This window comes from Thunnus albacares, chromosome 11 (assembly GCF_914725855.1).
Source record: "Thunnus albacares chromosome 11, fThuAlb1.1, whole genome shotgun sequence".
NCBI classification, from domain to species: Eukaryota; Metazoa; Chordata; class Actinopteri; order Scombriformes; family Scombridae; genus Thunnus; species Thunnus albacares.
This window is the reverse complement of record NC_058116.1, coordinates 8,754,646-8,771,357: the sequence shown is the minus strand read 5'-3', so window position 1 is coordinate 8,771,357 and position 16,712 is coordinate 8,754,646. Positions and strand designations below refer to the sequence as shown.

The following is a 16,712-nucleotide window of genomic DNA, read 5'->3' as shown; positions in this document are numbered from 1 at the left end:
CTTTACCAAAAGTAAAAAAGTCCAAAACTGGAGGTATGTTATGACTCTAATGTCATGAAGATGTGATGAAATGTCATGAAAGACGATGCTGAAGAAACACAAAGTTACAAAATTTACTCTTTTAAAAAAAAGGGAGCAGAGCTTTGTAACTGTATGAGGCCAAAAAATGATAAAATCACACTTTCTCAAACCCTTGAATCAAACTGGTCCCAGTGAATAACCAAGCAAGGCTATCAATACAAAGGTACATTTAGCAGATAAGTGAATAATTTATTCTATGGTTCTTTTCACCCAAAAACTAAATCTGCAAAGTTACTAGTGTTTCTTTTCATTATTAAAAAACTGGTATGAGTCAATCATTTGAAAATATGGTGCTATATCTTTTGCAGTGTAAATACTTGTTAAACAGTTTGTTTTAATCAGCAGCTAGTTTTCTTTAACTGCTTTCATTAATAACCAAAATTGGTTAAAAAAAACACTACAGAACAAGTAGGCTTATTTATCCCCACTTGTCCTCTGCTCCAGATCTCTATTTGGTTTAGTTTGGCTCTACACTGTAAATACCACGTTTTCTGTTTACTTCTTTTTTTCTCAACATCTAAATGTTAACAAAAAAGGAACCGTTTTCTCATCTCTCTGACTGAAGGATAACAGACACAAGACCTCTGTTTATAAAAAGCCCAGCTGACTAATAAAGTGCACTGACAAGACCGGCTTGTATGGGCCTAGTCAGAGACCAATGTGTGTATTTAAGAGATTGTATGTTTGTAGACAAAATGGCTGTGAAACACAGTCTAAACAAAGGCACCAGCTGTATGCTGAATTCAAAGCAGAGGGTGGCTTTTTTAAACAAAAAACAGATGAACGCGGTTATCTAAAACAACTATTGTCATATTTTTTTAAAAACAACCGTGTGATGTTTGATGAGCGAGTTGTCTGGTATACTTTTAATTCAACCTGCTGTACAGTACAAACGCAGGGGACCTTGCATAACACACACAGAGACAGACACAGAGGGTCACAGACAAACAGTGCTTTTGTACCAGACAGTTCAATGCAACCATGAGACCCAACACTCTTCTGTTTTCCCTCTCACTGCAGCAACAACAGCAGCAGCAGCACCAGACATGTGATGATGGACATCATCACAAACAGCACACACAACAACAGCAACATTAATCTCAAAAATACTTTATGATCATCATTCATTTTGTGAATTGGAGTGGTATATGTAATAGCAAAGATCATTTTCCTCACTTAAGTTTGTTTCAAAGAAACTATGTTCTATTATGTGCTGATCGACCACAACTAAAAATATAATAAATATAAAAGTGTTTATAGCTGCTCCAAAAAGCCACACTCAAAGGAAACAGCATCATGTAGAGAGGTGAGATGTAATACATTGTACAAATGCAGACAGAAAGTCTTTTAAAGTGTTTGTGGTTTTGCACTCAAGAATGAAAAAAAAATGACACCTATTTTCTCACCTCTAAATACGTTGCCAATGGTGTTAAGCATGCATGATTGCCATATTCACATTATTTACTTACAACACACTCCTCAGGAAATCCTTATAAGAATACCAAAATAAACAACAAAGCTTGAGGCCTGGGTCGTGCTGTCCCACATGCTGTCTGCAGCCACTGAGCAGACATACTTGCTGCACTCTTGTCCTTGTGCTTACAAGTGGAGAGTTGTCAACATCTTTTTTCTCTTTACTGAGTGCTGAACAAACTTGAACTGACTTCTGAGGGGTTTTATTTGAAAATTACCTAGAATTTCACATTTACAAAGATTCTGCAGCCCACAACTGAACAGACTTCAAAAAAATGAAAATGTTTGCTGTTAGGAAATACATACCTCGTGCTGAGAAGCGGGTTAGAACAACGCACTGTGTCGTGTGGACAAACACAGATTACAACATTTAAAATTTGCAGGCACATGCATGATGACATCATGCCTTTGTGGAGAAGACAGAGAAAACAGCATGACATCTTAATTTATATTAGTGACAAGTAAACACAGACATCATTTCCTTGAGGCCAATGTATTACCCTGCCTCCAATGACTACGAAGTCAAAGGAGCTTCAGAAACTAGCATATAAGAAAAAAAATTCAGTTGACTCAAACACCTCATTATACTTGTCAAATGCCAAGAACACATGCGGGGGGGTTCCCTGGCTGACTTCAAATTAGCTTGAGGCATCTCTTGATGAAAAACTCTTCCTGCAAACACATCAGAAGGGAAAACAGGAAGAAAACACACTCACCCATGAGAAGGTAAGTGGTTTGTCAGAGAAACGCAGCCAACAGAGTGCAAACGTTACGCAAATTATCTTAGCCAGACAGCTCCATCCTTTCAGTGTCTACTGGATTTCTGGTTTCCTCCGGCCTCTGTGTATTTCAGTGGAGTGGAAGTGATTTTCACTTGCACAGATATTGATGGAGGCTGTGCTTGTTATGAATGGCACTAAGGCTTCACAATAGAAGCCATTGTTTCTTCACGGTCTGAGGCTGAGCTACTCTCCTCTGTCCTTTTCTGCCTCCCCCTCCTCTAAGAGCAGAGCAAAGCAGAGCAAAGCAGGGCAGGGGTGTGAAACTGAGGCTGAAAGGGAGATATCTGCAGCCCCAGGCTCGCACTGACACTGCTGCACACAAACACTTGGCAGATCCTCTAAACTCCTGCAACCTACTTCATCCTATTTGGCCTCCAGCAATAAGGACAGCCTTTTAACACAACACACACACACACACACACACACACACGCAAACTTCCTTCTCATCTTTTTTTTTAGTAATCCCTTTCCCTCACTAGCTCTACCCATGAAAAAGTGGCTCCCTCAAACGTTTTAATTCCAGCCTCCTACAGCCAATTTGCTTCTTAGAAAGAAAAATAGATTGTTGACAAGACGATTGGCCTTTTCATTGAAGTAGAGAACAGTGATTCAAGCCTCTGTCTTGCAGCAGCTTATCAACAGTGAGATGAACTTGCGTTTGCAAGATCATGAGTTGAAATTACAGAGTCAGCTATGAACAGGACAATGGGGGAAGTGAAACAAGACGTCTAGTTTACCAGACCTATATGATATGAGAAGAATCTCCTCAATGACTTAAAAGTGTCTCTTTCACATCGTTTCATAGTGGTTTAATTTTTTTGTGCATAAGAGATGAAGATGGAGATAATCAATAATCACACTAATTATAGAAGACGGAACAAGGGGCGCATTTCTCTCTGCTGTGGCCTTTATGTTTTCACTTCAGACTTGTGCAGTTTTGAAAGTGATACAGAAATGTTACTATGTTCCTCTTAATAAGATTTCAGTTGAGACTTCTGTAAAAGTGAAAGTTGTTTAAAACTCTGTCTACGCACATACACAAGAACATAAAGCTGTGTGTACGTATGATTTTTTATATTTTTTTTTACACAAAAATAGGTGCCTGTGCCCAAGCCTGATTTCCACTCCAACAGTTAGCCATAAATGCTTGTGGAAACTCCCTTAATCATCTGTTTGCATATGAGAACTTCTGATATCTCCACTAGTCACTAAAAAGAATGACAAAGAAGAAAAATACAATTTCACCAATTGTGTGACATCTGCAAGCTTCTCTCCAACGCCAGAGCAGCCTCCTGCTACCATTACACACAGCTCGTTATTCATAATGCCCGTATCATTAATTCATCCTATGTGTCTGTACCACTGATATCTCAATCACCATCATTTAATAGTAGAAAGATAATCACTGATTTAGTTTATAGCATCAACAAAGCATGAATTAAAAAGAACATTAACATAGGCAAATAAACAATACCTCCAATGTAAATAGAAAGAATGATCACACAAAAGTAATTAATATAAATTATGATTTATATGCACATTGGATTGACATTACAAAGTTCTATAAGTAGACTGGAAAAAAAACCCTCACACAAACAATGAAATAGACTAAAAACTACATGGTTTTAATGTGAATATTAGTGCTCCTTGTGTGCTATTTGAGCTCAGGAAGAAGAGATGAAGCAATATTTTGGTTGTGTTTTATCTTTGATGATCCTCTGTGGTTTCTAATCAACATGTTTATTTTATGGTGACCTGATGTGGACCAATCAGAGTCTGATCTGAGGGATTAATAAGACTACATTTAGTTAGATCCGGTTCTGTTTACATGCAACAACAACACCATATTTATGTGATTATCCAACATGTTCCCAGAATGTCACATATAAACCAGCGAAATAAGATAAGATAAAAAAGAGTTGTGACACAGCAGTTCAATGTGCGCAGAAAGACTGCAGTCAAATCGGTGACACACACATACAGATAAGAAGTACATCTGTTCACACATTTGTGCTTGCAAAGGCCCAGCTTAAACCACAACACCTTGCCTCACTGCTTCATCCTCCAGCTGCTGTACCACATGCATTGGTCACAAAAATACCAAACGGAAGAGTGAAAAGCATTTTGAGGAAGTAGTCTCTGTGTAGTCTGTGCAAAGGGTGTTTGTTTGGTTGTTTTTTTTCCTTTTTGCGGTCTCTGCTGATTCTAACAAGCCAGTACTACTAATGATTCGTAAAAAGGAATAGATTTTCTGGTGTGCTTACTTGTGTTGGTGTTTGTGTGTGACACTTACATCGAGTAGTGTGTGTAGATGTTGGTCCTGGAAAACACTGTGGAGGAAATCTAGATCCTTTTCACTGCAGTCTGTCAAAGCATGGATCTCTTCTAAACTGTCCAACACCTGAGACACCGCCCCTGCAACACACACACACACAAACACAATCGACCATCAGTCACCTCAAGGTTCGCTGGATGTCTTTGCGATGAGCATGCACTTAAAACATGTTTGGAATTATTTAACCTGTTTGTACTTCCTTTAACTGATTTGAGCAATAAGTCAAACTACAAAAAGCAGAGACAATGTTTGGATGTTGCAAACTGACTTAACAGCTACAGACTGTTAAGAGTAAAGTAACTTTCACCACAACACACAAATGACCAACAGATACCTACGTTCTGCTGCTAGTAGTCCTAGCAGGTGGGAAGCATTAATAGAAAAAGACAAACAAGTAAACAGATTGACACTTTGCAAATGAACACAGTTGTTAACATCAATGTTAAAAGCAGTTAAAAGCAAGTATATCACGAGTGGATAGTTCTTAATAGTACACACATTGCTGGACTGATGGAAACAGAAATGTGCTGGTAGTGCTTTCAGTCCAGTGTACTGGTGTTAGCACTCTCTTTGCATGCAAAACGTCCACACAAAGGGATAAGTACATCTTAAATCTTTGAGGTTCTGCCTTTACAGCATCTATTAACCTGCATAATGAGATAAAATATAAAATTTGAGAGGCAAACATGGGGCTGTATTTCCTTATTTTTATAGTAAATGTGCTCAAACCGTCAGCAGGTTTGTGCATCCTGTTTCTGGATTTCGTAAACTTATGAACCGCTAGAATATAGTTGCATTTAGGTAATAACAGAAAGTACAGGGCCTTACATAGAAAGCAGAAATTCAAAACACAACCGGAGATCAACCTAGAATAAGTAAATTTGCGGAAGGAAGTCCGTTGAAGATGACATAGTAACAAATGTGATCCTGTGAGTGTGTGTCCTTGTGTGTACCTGAGGAGGTGGGGTCATCAGAGAAGTCATGGAGTTCCTCAGGGGGGTCTCCATAGAAGGAGTTAAACTTGTGACTGGACACTGCAGCCAGCACAGCCCCCTGAAACACAACCGCAGCACCACAACCACATTTATCTCATCATCAGGCACATAATGATGGTGTATCCTGCGAGCCTTATATGTTGTAAAACTGAGAAGATGCATGCATGTCAGTATGCATATAGATGCAAACCTTGAGCTTTCTCCTGGCGTTGAACTTTCTCAGCTGTTCAACAGTCTCTGGCAGGTGGATTTTGTAGGCATAGCGGTCTCTCTCCTTGGAAAACCAAACAAGAAAACGCTCTTAATAACAAGGAAATTAAACTTCATTGTGATGTAATACTGGAACACTAACACAGTTTTTTTGGGTTTTTTTTTTAAACCACTAGGTGTTTTCTGATACACCCTGTGACTGTGGTTTTTAAGCTGATATGTATTAGGAAATTGGCTTCCGGTTGTTGCAAGCATGAAACCAGTCCAGGCCAACGCCTCCTGTGTGTTTATTTACGCTCTATTCCAGCTCAATACAACAAGATTAATGCACTAAACCTGAGAGTTATATCTAAAACATGACATTAATACATAGTTTTACAAAGGTTTACAAAGTTTTTTTATTAGAACAATAATTTATACAAACCAACACTGGTGGGTGTTAAGATTTCATTTGACCAGTACAAACAAAAAACAAAAAAATCCATCACTAAGACTTTTAATCAAAAACAGTAAATTAGCTGCATGCCACTGCTCCTGTGGTGTTGTCAGTGTATCAAGAAGCTGCTGCGGCAGGTTTGCGACATGGTGATGTTGCAAAAAGCATTGCCAAAAACAGATAAAAAACATTTGCAGATGCAAACAAAGCACTGCAGTTGATGGGACAGACATATAAATATATTAAGAAGAAAATATGAACAAGAGTTAAGAATGTATTGTGCATGGGTGCAAGGGTGTGTGTGATTCTGTAAGTGTGTGTAATGTATGTTCTGTGGCGCCACACTCAAATATTTGTGGTATATAATCAGGAGCAAGAAATCCCCTTCTAAACCTACTTTTCCTACAATCACAATGGAGACAAACTAGTAGTTGTAAGATTAGCAAACGACTAATATATGGGATTCTAACCAGGGATGCCCTCTAAAAGTCGATGCTTTGAATGATGTGTTAGACAGCCCCTCAGATGAATTGAATTGTCAGTCTCACAGCTGAATTGTTAAGTTATTTTTTTGGCATCCCTCCATCACTGTCCATAGAAGAATACACAATAAAAGCTCCTGCTGACAACCCATGACGAGCAGTAACATCACTGTGCTGGCACTCACTGTTGGTTTTCCTGTGTGAAGAGTTGTTCCAACAAAGCAACTGATCATTACATGATGGCTCTTGGCTACATGGTTTTACTATTCTAGTCTTGTCTAAAACAGCCTTTAAGCTTCACATAAATCAAAACTTTGGATGCACATCTTACCACTGTCCAAAGCAGGAAATACATTTTTAGGGATTTGAGTGTATTTTTGCTGTGCTGTAAACAGTCAGTAATCCCACATAGTAAACAGCAAGTGCGTAGTCTTTTTCCATTTTGTTTCAGTTGTGTGGTAATGCAGCTCAAATCAGTTAGTATTTTGACAACTCTTTGGTGATGGTGTCTTGAGGCGCTCATAATAAAAACCCAGAGTCTTTTTAGCTTGTGAGACCTCCCAATAGTCATGAAATTGTCATACTGGCTTGTGAAATCAGATCTGGCAGAGAAAATAAAAAAGACTGAACAACATGACCGTGACATTTAAGTGTTTCTGACTGCTCTGCTGTACCTTGAGCCAAGGGTGGTTAAGTGCCTCGTACACGGTGATCCTCTCAGCAGGGTCCAGCATCAGCATGCGTCTCACCAGATCCTTAGCACTCTCTGAAATTTGACTCCACTGACGCGGATTCATCTACACACACGCACACGCACACACACACACACACACAAAAATAAGTTAAAAATACACAGACTTTACAAGAATGCACCAAGTTTCTGGAGAGGAACAGGAGAGTATGTGCATTAAACAGTTTACTACAACATGGGTCTTATTTCTGTAGTTTTGCCATCCTCTCTATTTGTTCTTATTGGTAATAACAATAATATTGTACTCTGAAACCCCATTCGAAGCAGATTTATTTCTCTAGGGGAAAAAGGGTGATTTCCACATTACCTGCAGTGACTTTAATCCAGTCTAACCCTATTCCACTCTAGTAATAATTACAGATGCAATTACCTACTGTTTTTCATCAAAAAATAAGAAAGTATTTGCTCATCTGATATATGGAAACATGCCAACACCAACATAAAAGCCTGCTTAGGAATCAATATGATAAAATCATCAGGAGAGCAAGACCCCATAAATGTTCATCAAAAGGGCTGTTGTAATGTCAGCTACAGGTAGGTGCTGGTACCGTTTTTAGCCTATATTTGTGTCATTAGAGATATGCCTGGCTATTCAACTATTAGCAGTTCATGTTTACAATGTACCTACGGGTATACTGACAACTATCACTTGATACTGATGATTCTCAGGCAAGTTCTGAAGTGTCTTTTTTTCTCTGATTATATGATGCACTGTGAAACAGAATCTAAACTGCTCTAATTAAAGTAAGAGATGGTAGACAAGTTATTATCTAAAACACAGTAAAACACGGTGCCATCAGGTTGTACAAACACTTTGGAGGTGGGCTATTCATTGTGAATTATTCACTGAATGCGTAGGCTTAAAGACCTCTTGTTTGAGACTTCCCCCCAAATAAGCTTTCGTTTTGTCAGAAAACGTGCTCATATCACAGAAAACAACCGCAAGCGCTTGCAGTAATTCATGTCTGTGGGGCAGCTCCAGCATTTGCCTCTAAATTACTTCACTTACAATCACTTCAGTCACACATTTGAAACTTTTTCTGCACTCTGAAGACTGAAGAAGGTGCTTTCAATATGCTCCTGACCTTGTATTTGCCCTTGCAGATGGCTTCAAACAGACGCTCTTTGGTGCCGTAGAAAGGCAGACATCCTGAGAGGAGGATGAAGAGGATGACTCCACAGCCCCACACGTCCACAGGCTTACCGTACGGCTCTCTCTTCACCACTTCGGGGGCCATGAAGTGGGGAGTTCCTACCCGACCTAAGGTTAGAAAGAAAGAGTGGTGTGAGTGCATCACTTATGAAGTTAGTTAATGAAAGTGTATAATTAAAATTAAGATGGATCACAGCTGAGACACGTGCATGTGGACATGAAAGTTTGCAAACACATGCAAAACCACACATGTAATTGTTCTTATTGGGACTTCTACATTCTTCCTTAATTTCTTTTTTTATGCTCTCTAAACTAGAAAACGGAACTGTTCTCAGATTTTACTTCCCCATTTGAGACACGCAACAATACTCTTGTGCCTTTCTATTTCCACTTACTGTACAGTTCTCCCCTGCAGATAAAATGCACTTAATGATTGTTTGGCTAATTGTTTCCTATTAAGAATATATGGTTTATGGAAAGAGGAAACACACCTTCTCTGTGGGCTTGTTTCCTACTTTCTTGATGAAAGGTATTCCTGTTTTTGAATTTTGAGTCAGTTTGGAGTTCTCAGTTGTTATTTATAATCCTGACATTAAAGTCAAACTGACACTAAAATACATTTTTGCTAAGAAATCTCTCTCTATATATATCCTGTTGATTGACTTATGTACTCGTTTGGTCAAAATCTTAATTTCCAAAAAGAGGAAATTCTCTAGTGAGAGTGAAATTTTGGCACTGGCTGCTGATGTTAGTACTGTAATTAGATATCTGCGTGGGCATGCACTAAAATAGTTATACTTCAACAGCCTCTATGTTGCTCCGTGCTGTGATTTAAATCACAGGGTAACATATGCAGGGCTGTGCTTACAGGACTCCCTGCTGCTGTGAATTTTGACAGTTTGGTCATTTGTCATCACCACAACTGGACCCATTAAAGAGAGACAGACAACTCTATCTAGACCCTCTCCTTTGTGTAATGTGTGACAAACACAATAGTGAGTGTGCAGGAAAAAACATGCATGAAAAGTTAAGCCTGGTGGAAATCAGTGCTAAAGTTGGCAAGCTAGGATAGCTGGCTTCCACTTTCCAAGTGAAATACAAACTGAACCACACTTTAGATCCTCCCAAATGTTGAATGTGGTAAAGGAACAGCTTAAATCACTAAAAAAAGCTAACGGTATGTGGGCTAGCTGAAAAACAGGAATGAAAGTTTCAACATTTGTAGGATATACAGTATATTGTTCTCAGCCAGTAGTGCACCACAAAAGTTGACTGTGCTTTCCTGGCAACTTCAGCCTTCATGTGTCAGTCAAGCATTGCCATGGTAACAGCCCACCTACAGCAGTGAAGCTTAGACACTTTTCCCCCAGAAATGATCCTCTTTTAAATAATTGAAAAAAAGTGCACAATGGCTGCAGTATTATTATAGTTATATTCACTTAGAAAAACAGTAAGGAGAATTCAAATTTCAGTTCCAGTTCATGTGTCTGGGATGGGAGTGTTTACAGTGGTGTTTACTGTACCTCCTGCCACCAGTCCTGACTCTCCGAGCTGGATGGCTACTCCGAACCCCCCTAACTTCACTGGAGCCGAGTTCTCTTTGGACGCCAGCAGCACACAGTGAGGCTGAGAGAGAGAGAAGAGAGAAGAAAGACTCATGATTTGATGGTGGCATTCTGCTAATTAAAGAGTGACACCCTCCTATAAATAAAAAAAAGAGAAATTGCAAGACACACCCAAACCATCACCCACCACAGCCGCACACAATTAACCACCAGCGTAGGAAGATCACAGGGGAGGAGCGAGTGATATACATTGCAGGTTTTGCTTCAGTATTTTCAATAGAATGTTTTTTTTAGTCACAATTAAGTAAGTTCATACAATTTCTTTATGTTGTGTTTCTACCTGAGATGTCTCCAGCTTGACACACTCAGAAATACAGAAACTGCTTCAGGAGAAATGAATCAACTTGCAAATTAAATCATGTCAGACACGCTGATGAGAGGAGAAGGTGCTAAAAAGTTGCAGTGTCACATTATCTTGAAGGATGGATCAATATTTACTTTCTGGATCAAATAACTGAACCATGACTGCTCTGCTTTGCTTAAAGTTTCAGATCACATAGCATCTCACATCCTCTTCACTGCTTTGGACTCCCTCGAAACTCATTTCATAGACAGTATTTGCAATTACGTGCAGTTTCTCATGCCTCATCATGAGTACATGCATGGTTGCATATGCAGCTGTATGCATGTACATGAATTTATGTATAACATCTCAAGTCCCCTCAGTAGCTGTTCTGGAGATTCTGATTGTATCACATGATCTTCAACAGCCAGCTGTCGTGATGTTATCACATTTTTCTGAGCACTTCAATGACTTCTTGTCCAAATTGACCTAAAACTGCTTTTTCCAAGGTAAAGAATGAACTTTCAATAATATGACACAAGCGTCATCTGTCTTATTTTTTTCACTTATATGTTGAATGAAAAGAGTATAAATGGCCATGACTGAGTATTATTTTTTGGGTTTCACAAAATAATACTCAGTTTTGAGACCTTCACTTAAGAGAAGATGTATTTTCTAGGCTGCATAATTAACTCCATGTTTAAATCATATTCTGTGTATGGCACACACAGCACTGACTGTTAATAATACCTCTGCTCTGACCCAAGCTGTCATAATGTGATGGCATGATTAACATTCAAGAGCAGGTATATGATTCCTCTGACCTGCGCCTACAGATTTGGCTATAGAGGTTGACAGCAGCTAATGTCTCTTGGGTGGCAATTTAAACCTGACCTTGCTTTACTATGAAGGCATTGCTTTAATTATTGTGAGGGCATACAGTGGTATTTTGGGAGCCTTTTTTCATTCACAGTTGGCTACACTCAGCAGATACCTCTATATTATAATTAGAACCCATAGTGGAAAGCATATTGTATATACAAGTTGAGCATGATATGTGATCCCACGCTTGCCCTCATGTGTGTGCTCAGAAGTAGTGCACTGAGCCCAGCCCCGTCTTTCTCTCTTTCTCAGCCTAACTTCTGCATAGTGGTTGGAAGGAAAAAGGGGTTGACCACAGCTTGACGTTTTCTCTGTACAACATCCCCACATTCTGCACTTCAGCGTTTCTCTGTGTGTACAGCACAGCTGGGGAGGGCAAGCTTCTCATAACTGCAGAGATAATGGACAGAAAGGGAACAAAAGAAAGAAGCAGACTCTATGCAGCATTTGTTTTCATTTGAACTTCTAATATTTAGTCACTGAAAGATGGGCGGCAGTGGAAAGTTGGATCCAAAATAACTTAAGGAACTGATCTTGAACTATATGTGTTTATTCAAGAAAGCAGTATGTTCTTACCTACAGATTCAACTCAAGGAAATATGCTGGAGTAACTGAGTCTGAGTGGAATAGAAAAGGAGTGCAGAAACCACACGTGAGCCACTACTCCCCACCACTGAGTGCGTGTACGTTTGTGGGGGTTTATACTTTTCTGCCACACTGGCATATATGCAAAGAAAGCAGACCGGAAAGGATTTTTTATTAACTTTAATGACTAGGTGAGTACTTTCACAAGTTCCTCTTTGAAATATTAACATCCTTTAGTTTGTTACATTGAGTGCAGATAATGGTTGTGTGCTGTGAGCAAAGCAAGTTCCTGTGACTTTTACTCCTATTTCAGTTACTGATCTTTTGACACCATCTGACTGAATGTGTACCTTTGGCTGTTTAACTGTTTGGTGCATTGTAAAAAGTACGGCAAAATGTGGGTTTTTCGCTAACATCTCTCTATCAGATGACTCATACTGAGGAGAAAGTTAAGATCTGTTAACTTGCAAAGAGTTATCACTGTTGCTCCTTCTGGGGCTTTCCAATGCCTGGTGGTATGGTGGTCAGCTGGTGTTATATGTGATTACTGAGGGAAGGATTAATGCCGATTAGGGCTTAGCCATATAGTTGGAGCCCTGCCGTCACACAGACCTGCACTAAGGAGAGTCCAAAACTTTCCAGAGAGGATCAAAAAACTTCCAAACCACATTAGAGTTAAGTCAACATATTTCACCTTTTGAGATATTATTTTTTCTTCTCTTTGGCAGGGCCAAGGATCACCACCATGACAGAAAACACCTCGGCCACAACTGCCTTCCAGACTTTGCCTTCCATCTCCCCTTTTCTTGTCACCGCGAAGACTAGCAGGATGACCATGACCCCAGCCCCACAACAAACTTGTGTGGATTATGGCGCATTGCAAATCCCGTTGGCGGTGCTCTACTCTATAATCTTCATCCTGGGACTAGTTGGAAACCTGGTGGCTCTGTGGGTTTTCTTCTCTGTTCACTCAAAAAAGAACTCTGTGCGGGTGTTCCTCATCAACGTAGCTTTTGCAGACCTGCTGTTGGTGGTATGTCTGCCTTTCAGGATACTCTATCACAGCCAAGGTAACATTTGGACCCTGGGTCCCACCATTTGTAAAGTAGTGGGCAACCTCTTCTACATGAACATGTATATTAGTATCACGCTGCTAGGGCTGATCAGCGTGGATCGCTACCTGAAGATCCATCGTGTAGCAGGGATGCAGCACAGACTGCGGTCTACAAGGCGGAGCAATGCCATCTGCATAGTCATCTGGATTGTGGCCTTTGCTTTGACTTTGGTATTACTGATGTCAAAGAATCATTTACAGACGGAAAGGTTGGTGACAAAATATCAAACTTTCTTATCTATTTATAGAGTCTTTACATTTTGGTCAAAAATCCCAACATGTATGATATTAGCAGCATGAGTTGATATTACTTGTTTGATGTTTACAGGTGTTTCCACTACAAGGAACTCCATGAGGCAAAGTGGAAAGCATACATCAACATCTTTTTGCTGGTTGTCTTTTGGCTTGTATTCATCTCTCTGGTGGTGTCCTATGGGAAGATCGCCCTCAAGCTTCTGAGAACATCACAAGAGAAACCAGACCTGCCCAATGCTTCGCGCTACACTCGAACGGCCAGGAAATCCTTCTTCATCCTCTTTCTCTTCACTGTCTGTTTTGTCCCCTATCACATGGTCAGGGTATTCTATATAACAACACAGATAACAGACACTTCGTGTTTCTGGAGGGATGTGGCTGACAAAGCCAACGAGGTGGTTCTGCTGTTTTCCGCCTTAAACAGCTGCCTGGATCCTGTCATGTACTTTTTGTTGTCCTCTTCGGTGAGGAAGGAGGTGGTGCGCTTGGTAAGCAATCTGTTTTGCTTGCGAGATGTTGCTGGAGTCAGCGGGAGCAGCTCCACTGCTGAGATGGAAGGTAGGACTGGGAGGACCGACAAAGGGCTGACAAACGTCAGCAATTCGAAAGAGAAGACAGTTAATGAATCCTAACTGTCTAACTGGGCTGCAGCAATAGCTAGCAGTTGACATATTCAGTGTTAACATCATGGCTGCCACCGCTGCCTATCTTCTGACTATTTGCCAATGCCACCCCAATGGCTGAAATTGTTCAACTTCCCGCCACGAGCAGCCAACCAGCAGTAAACAAACTTTTTGGAGCAGCATCATCAAAGTTTGATTATCCAGTCTAGGCCAGTAAACAATGTTTTATCATATTAGCTAAACTTGTATACTAATTGTGTCATTTTGTTAAAACTTGTCATATTAATTGTCAACTGCTTACCATTATCCCCATTTTGAGATACAGTACAACCCACTCTTTGTAGCTATGTGGTGAGATTAGGGGCAACCTGCAGCTTATGGTACAAGTGGTAACAATGGTAGGATTGGATGTAGGCTAGGGCTGCTCTATTATGGCAAAAATCACAATCATGATTATTTTGGTCAATACTGAGATCACGATTACTCATTAACTCACAGAACAGATATGCTTCCATTTTATTAGATGTATAATCCATATGAAGTCCGAGACAGTGAGTATGAGTGACGTGCATCTCACAGAGACGCTGAATGCAGGTCGGAGTCGATGTGGATTAAACAGTTAAAATGCTCATGTCTCACTTTATATGTGGATTCCCAGTGAGAGTGAGTTTGGGCTTTTAGAGGGGTGAAAGCGCACCACTGTAAAGGAAAGGGGTGCGCTGAATTTATAACACAGACAAAACAAGATCATCATTGCAAAATGGAATGGGGCACAATAATCGTTTTATCTCATTATCTTGTTTTCATAATCATTGGAAGCCAAAATCATAAATATGTAATCAAAACTAAATTCGATTAATTGCCCAGCCCTAATGTAGGCTGTTGCCATGAGGGCACCAGTGGTCACGCAGTGATGTAAAAAGCATGATCCAAGTCTGCTCGAGATCTCAGCAACTGGACAAGATACAAACAGAAACCTGTGGTAGACTCTGGAATAGCACGATACAGCATTTCTGACCCAATGGATCAGTCTCAGATGAATGGGGAAAAGTGTGACGTCCTTTCAAGTACACAACTTCATAATACAGTATTGTGCTGATATTAATGTATCCATGGACAAGCCAACATTTGTGAACAATAAAGTGCTATGATGGTGAGTTTATGATGTCGCAAATGGATATATTCTGTTTTACCATATTGAGCAACAACACAACATGTATAACACTCTGTATGGACAGAGAAACTGATGCTGAGATTTTGTACACAAATAAAAAACTATAACAATTATTTTCATTATAAATTAAACTTTGTTTTGATGAATCAATTAACGCTTACAATGAAATGTTTAGCAGGTACAATGTTGATGATGTTAGCATGCTAGCATTTTGTAATTAGCACTAAACACAAACTACAGCTGACCCTGGTGGGAATGTCATTAGTTTTGCAGGTATTTGGTCATAAACCAAAGTACTGCACATATTGAAATTTTGACCTGAGCAATAGATAAACATTTTAGGACTTAAAGTGATTAAATTTCATCTGAAGGGAACACTGTCTGTCTGTACCAAATGTCAATGAAATCCATCCAATTGTTGTTGAGATATTTCAGTCTGGACCAAAGTGTTGGACCAACAGACAGACAGACAGACCAACATTAGAGCCAGGCCACTAGCTTGGCTAAAAATGTTCACTTCAGTTATCCAGAGCTCAAGGTGATGTCTTCACATTGCTGGTTTTGTCCAACCAACATGATGTTGATGTAAAATAGAGAAAAGCTGCAAATTATCACATTGGAGAAACTGGAGCCAAAGAAAGTTTAGTGTTTTTGCATGACTTTAACTATTAATACAAAATTGTTGACTATTTGATTGATTAATCAATAATTGATTGATCAAATAATCATTTCAGGGCAAGAAATCCTGAACTTGACCAGGGATGTTTTGTATGGTCAAGCAAGAGTTCTCACTGTATTAATCAGGTCTTTTTTTAAACTTAATTTTAGCTATATTATTTAAATCTGTGGTAAAGTGCTGCTGAAATATAAAAAAAAAACAATGGGCCGATGTGAAAACCTACAGACAATAAACGTGTCATAACTCATTAAGCAAACACAATGTGAGCCATTCAGTCAAAACTAAAGGAGAGAAAATGACAACTTTGCAGACTACATCAAAGCGTATTCTTTCATTACAAATTGTGATGGTGATCACAAGCTTACAGAGGACCTTTCACAGAGATGAAAGCATGAGGCTTTACTGATAAAATGCTGCTCCATGCAAATGTCAGAGCTTTTTTTGGTGTGTAAAGTTATTATTTTTTTCTTTCCTACTAAGTTCTGTGTCTCTGGACATAACATTTTGATGTCATTTACTTGTTTTCAAGCACATTGAATTGTATTCAGCATATAACAGAGTGCTGAGTCATAGTTTGTTTTGTTTTTTAATTTAGAATTTAAATAGTTGTGTGTCAATGAATACAGATTCTATAGTATAAGAACAGAGAAATGTAAGCCTTTGACAACACACTCAACTCTTTGCTCAACTATAACTAGAACAGCAGCACCACCTCAAGGCAGAATAAACACAGTGTTAAGAATATCCAACTGATCTAGATATCACATATCACAACAGGAGGAGGAAGCGCTGCA

General features: G+C 39.4%; 2 protein-coding genes across 12 annotated transcripts in view; one reads left to right on the top strand and one right to left on the bottom strand.

Moving 5' to 3' along the window:
- The window catches only part of caska (calcium/calmodulin-dependent serine protein kinase a), a 121,445-nt gene that overhangs the window by 29,376 nt on the left and 75,357 nt on the right, over nucleotides 1-16,712 (bottom strand). For 7 of the 11 annotated variants that reach the window (XM_044364921.1, XM_044364923.1, XM_044364927.1 and 4 more), the window contains exons 6-12: nucleotides 10,222-10,324; nucleotides 8,631-8,806; nucleotides 7,469-7,591; nucleotides 5,857-5,940; nucleotides 5,625-5,724; nucleotides 5,010-5,027; nucleotides 4,630-4,751 (exon numbers count right to left, since the gene is read on the bottom strand). In XM_044364921.1, the coding sequence (XP_044220856.1) occupies nucleotides 4,630-4,751; nucleotides 5,010-5,027; nucleotides 5,625-5,724; nucleotides 5,857-5,940; nucleotides 7,469-7,591; nucleotides 8,631-8,806; nucleotides 10,222-10,324 (726 nt within the window). The remainder of the gene's footprint in view (nucleotides 1-4,629; nucleotides 4,752-5,009; nucleotides 5,028-5,624; nucleotides 5,725-5,856; nucleotides 5,941-7,468; nucleotides 7,592-8,630; nucleotides 8,807-10,221; nucleotides 10,325-16,712) is intronic. The other 4 variants (XM_044364922.1, XM_044364926.1, XM_044364929.1 and 1 more) reach the window with 1 other exon arrangement.
- Nucleotides 11,702-15,222, top strand: LOC122991706 (probable G-protein coupled receptor 34). The gene is made up of 3 exons (XM_044364933.1): nucleotides 11,702-12,264; nucleotides 12,802-13,396; nucleotides 13,516-15,222. Exons 2-3 carry the CDS (start codon nucleotides 12,819-12,821, stop codon nucleotides 14,072-14,074), a joined length of 1,137 nt encoding a protein of 378 aa, XP_044220868.1. The 5' UTR covers nucleotides 11,702-12,264; nucleotides 12,802-12,818; the 3' UTR covers nucleotides 14,075-15,222.

Excerpts from the sequence above, each read along its gene's own strand:
- LOC122991706 (XM_044364933.1), top strand. The coding sequence starts at position 12,819 with ATGACAGAAAACACCTCGGCCACAACTGCCTTCCAGACTTTGCCTTCC. Across the intron at positions 13,397-13,515 it reads AATCATTTACAGACGGAAAG|GTGTTTCCACTACAAGGAAC; the intron begins GTTGGTGACAAA and ends TGATGTTTACAG.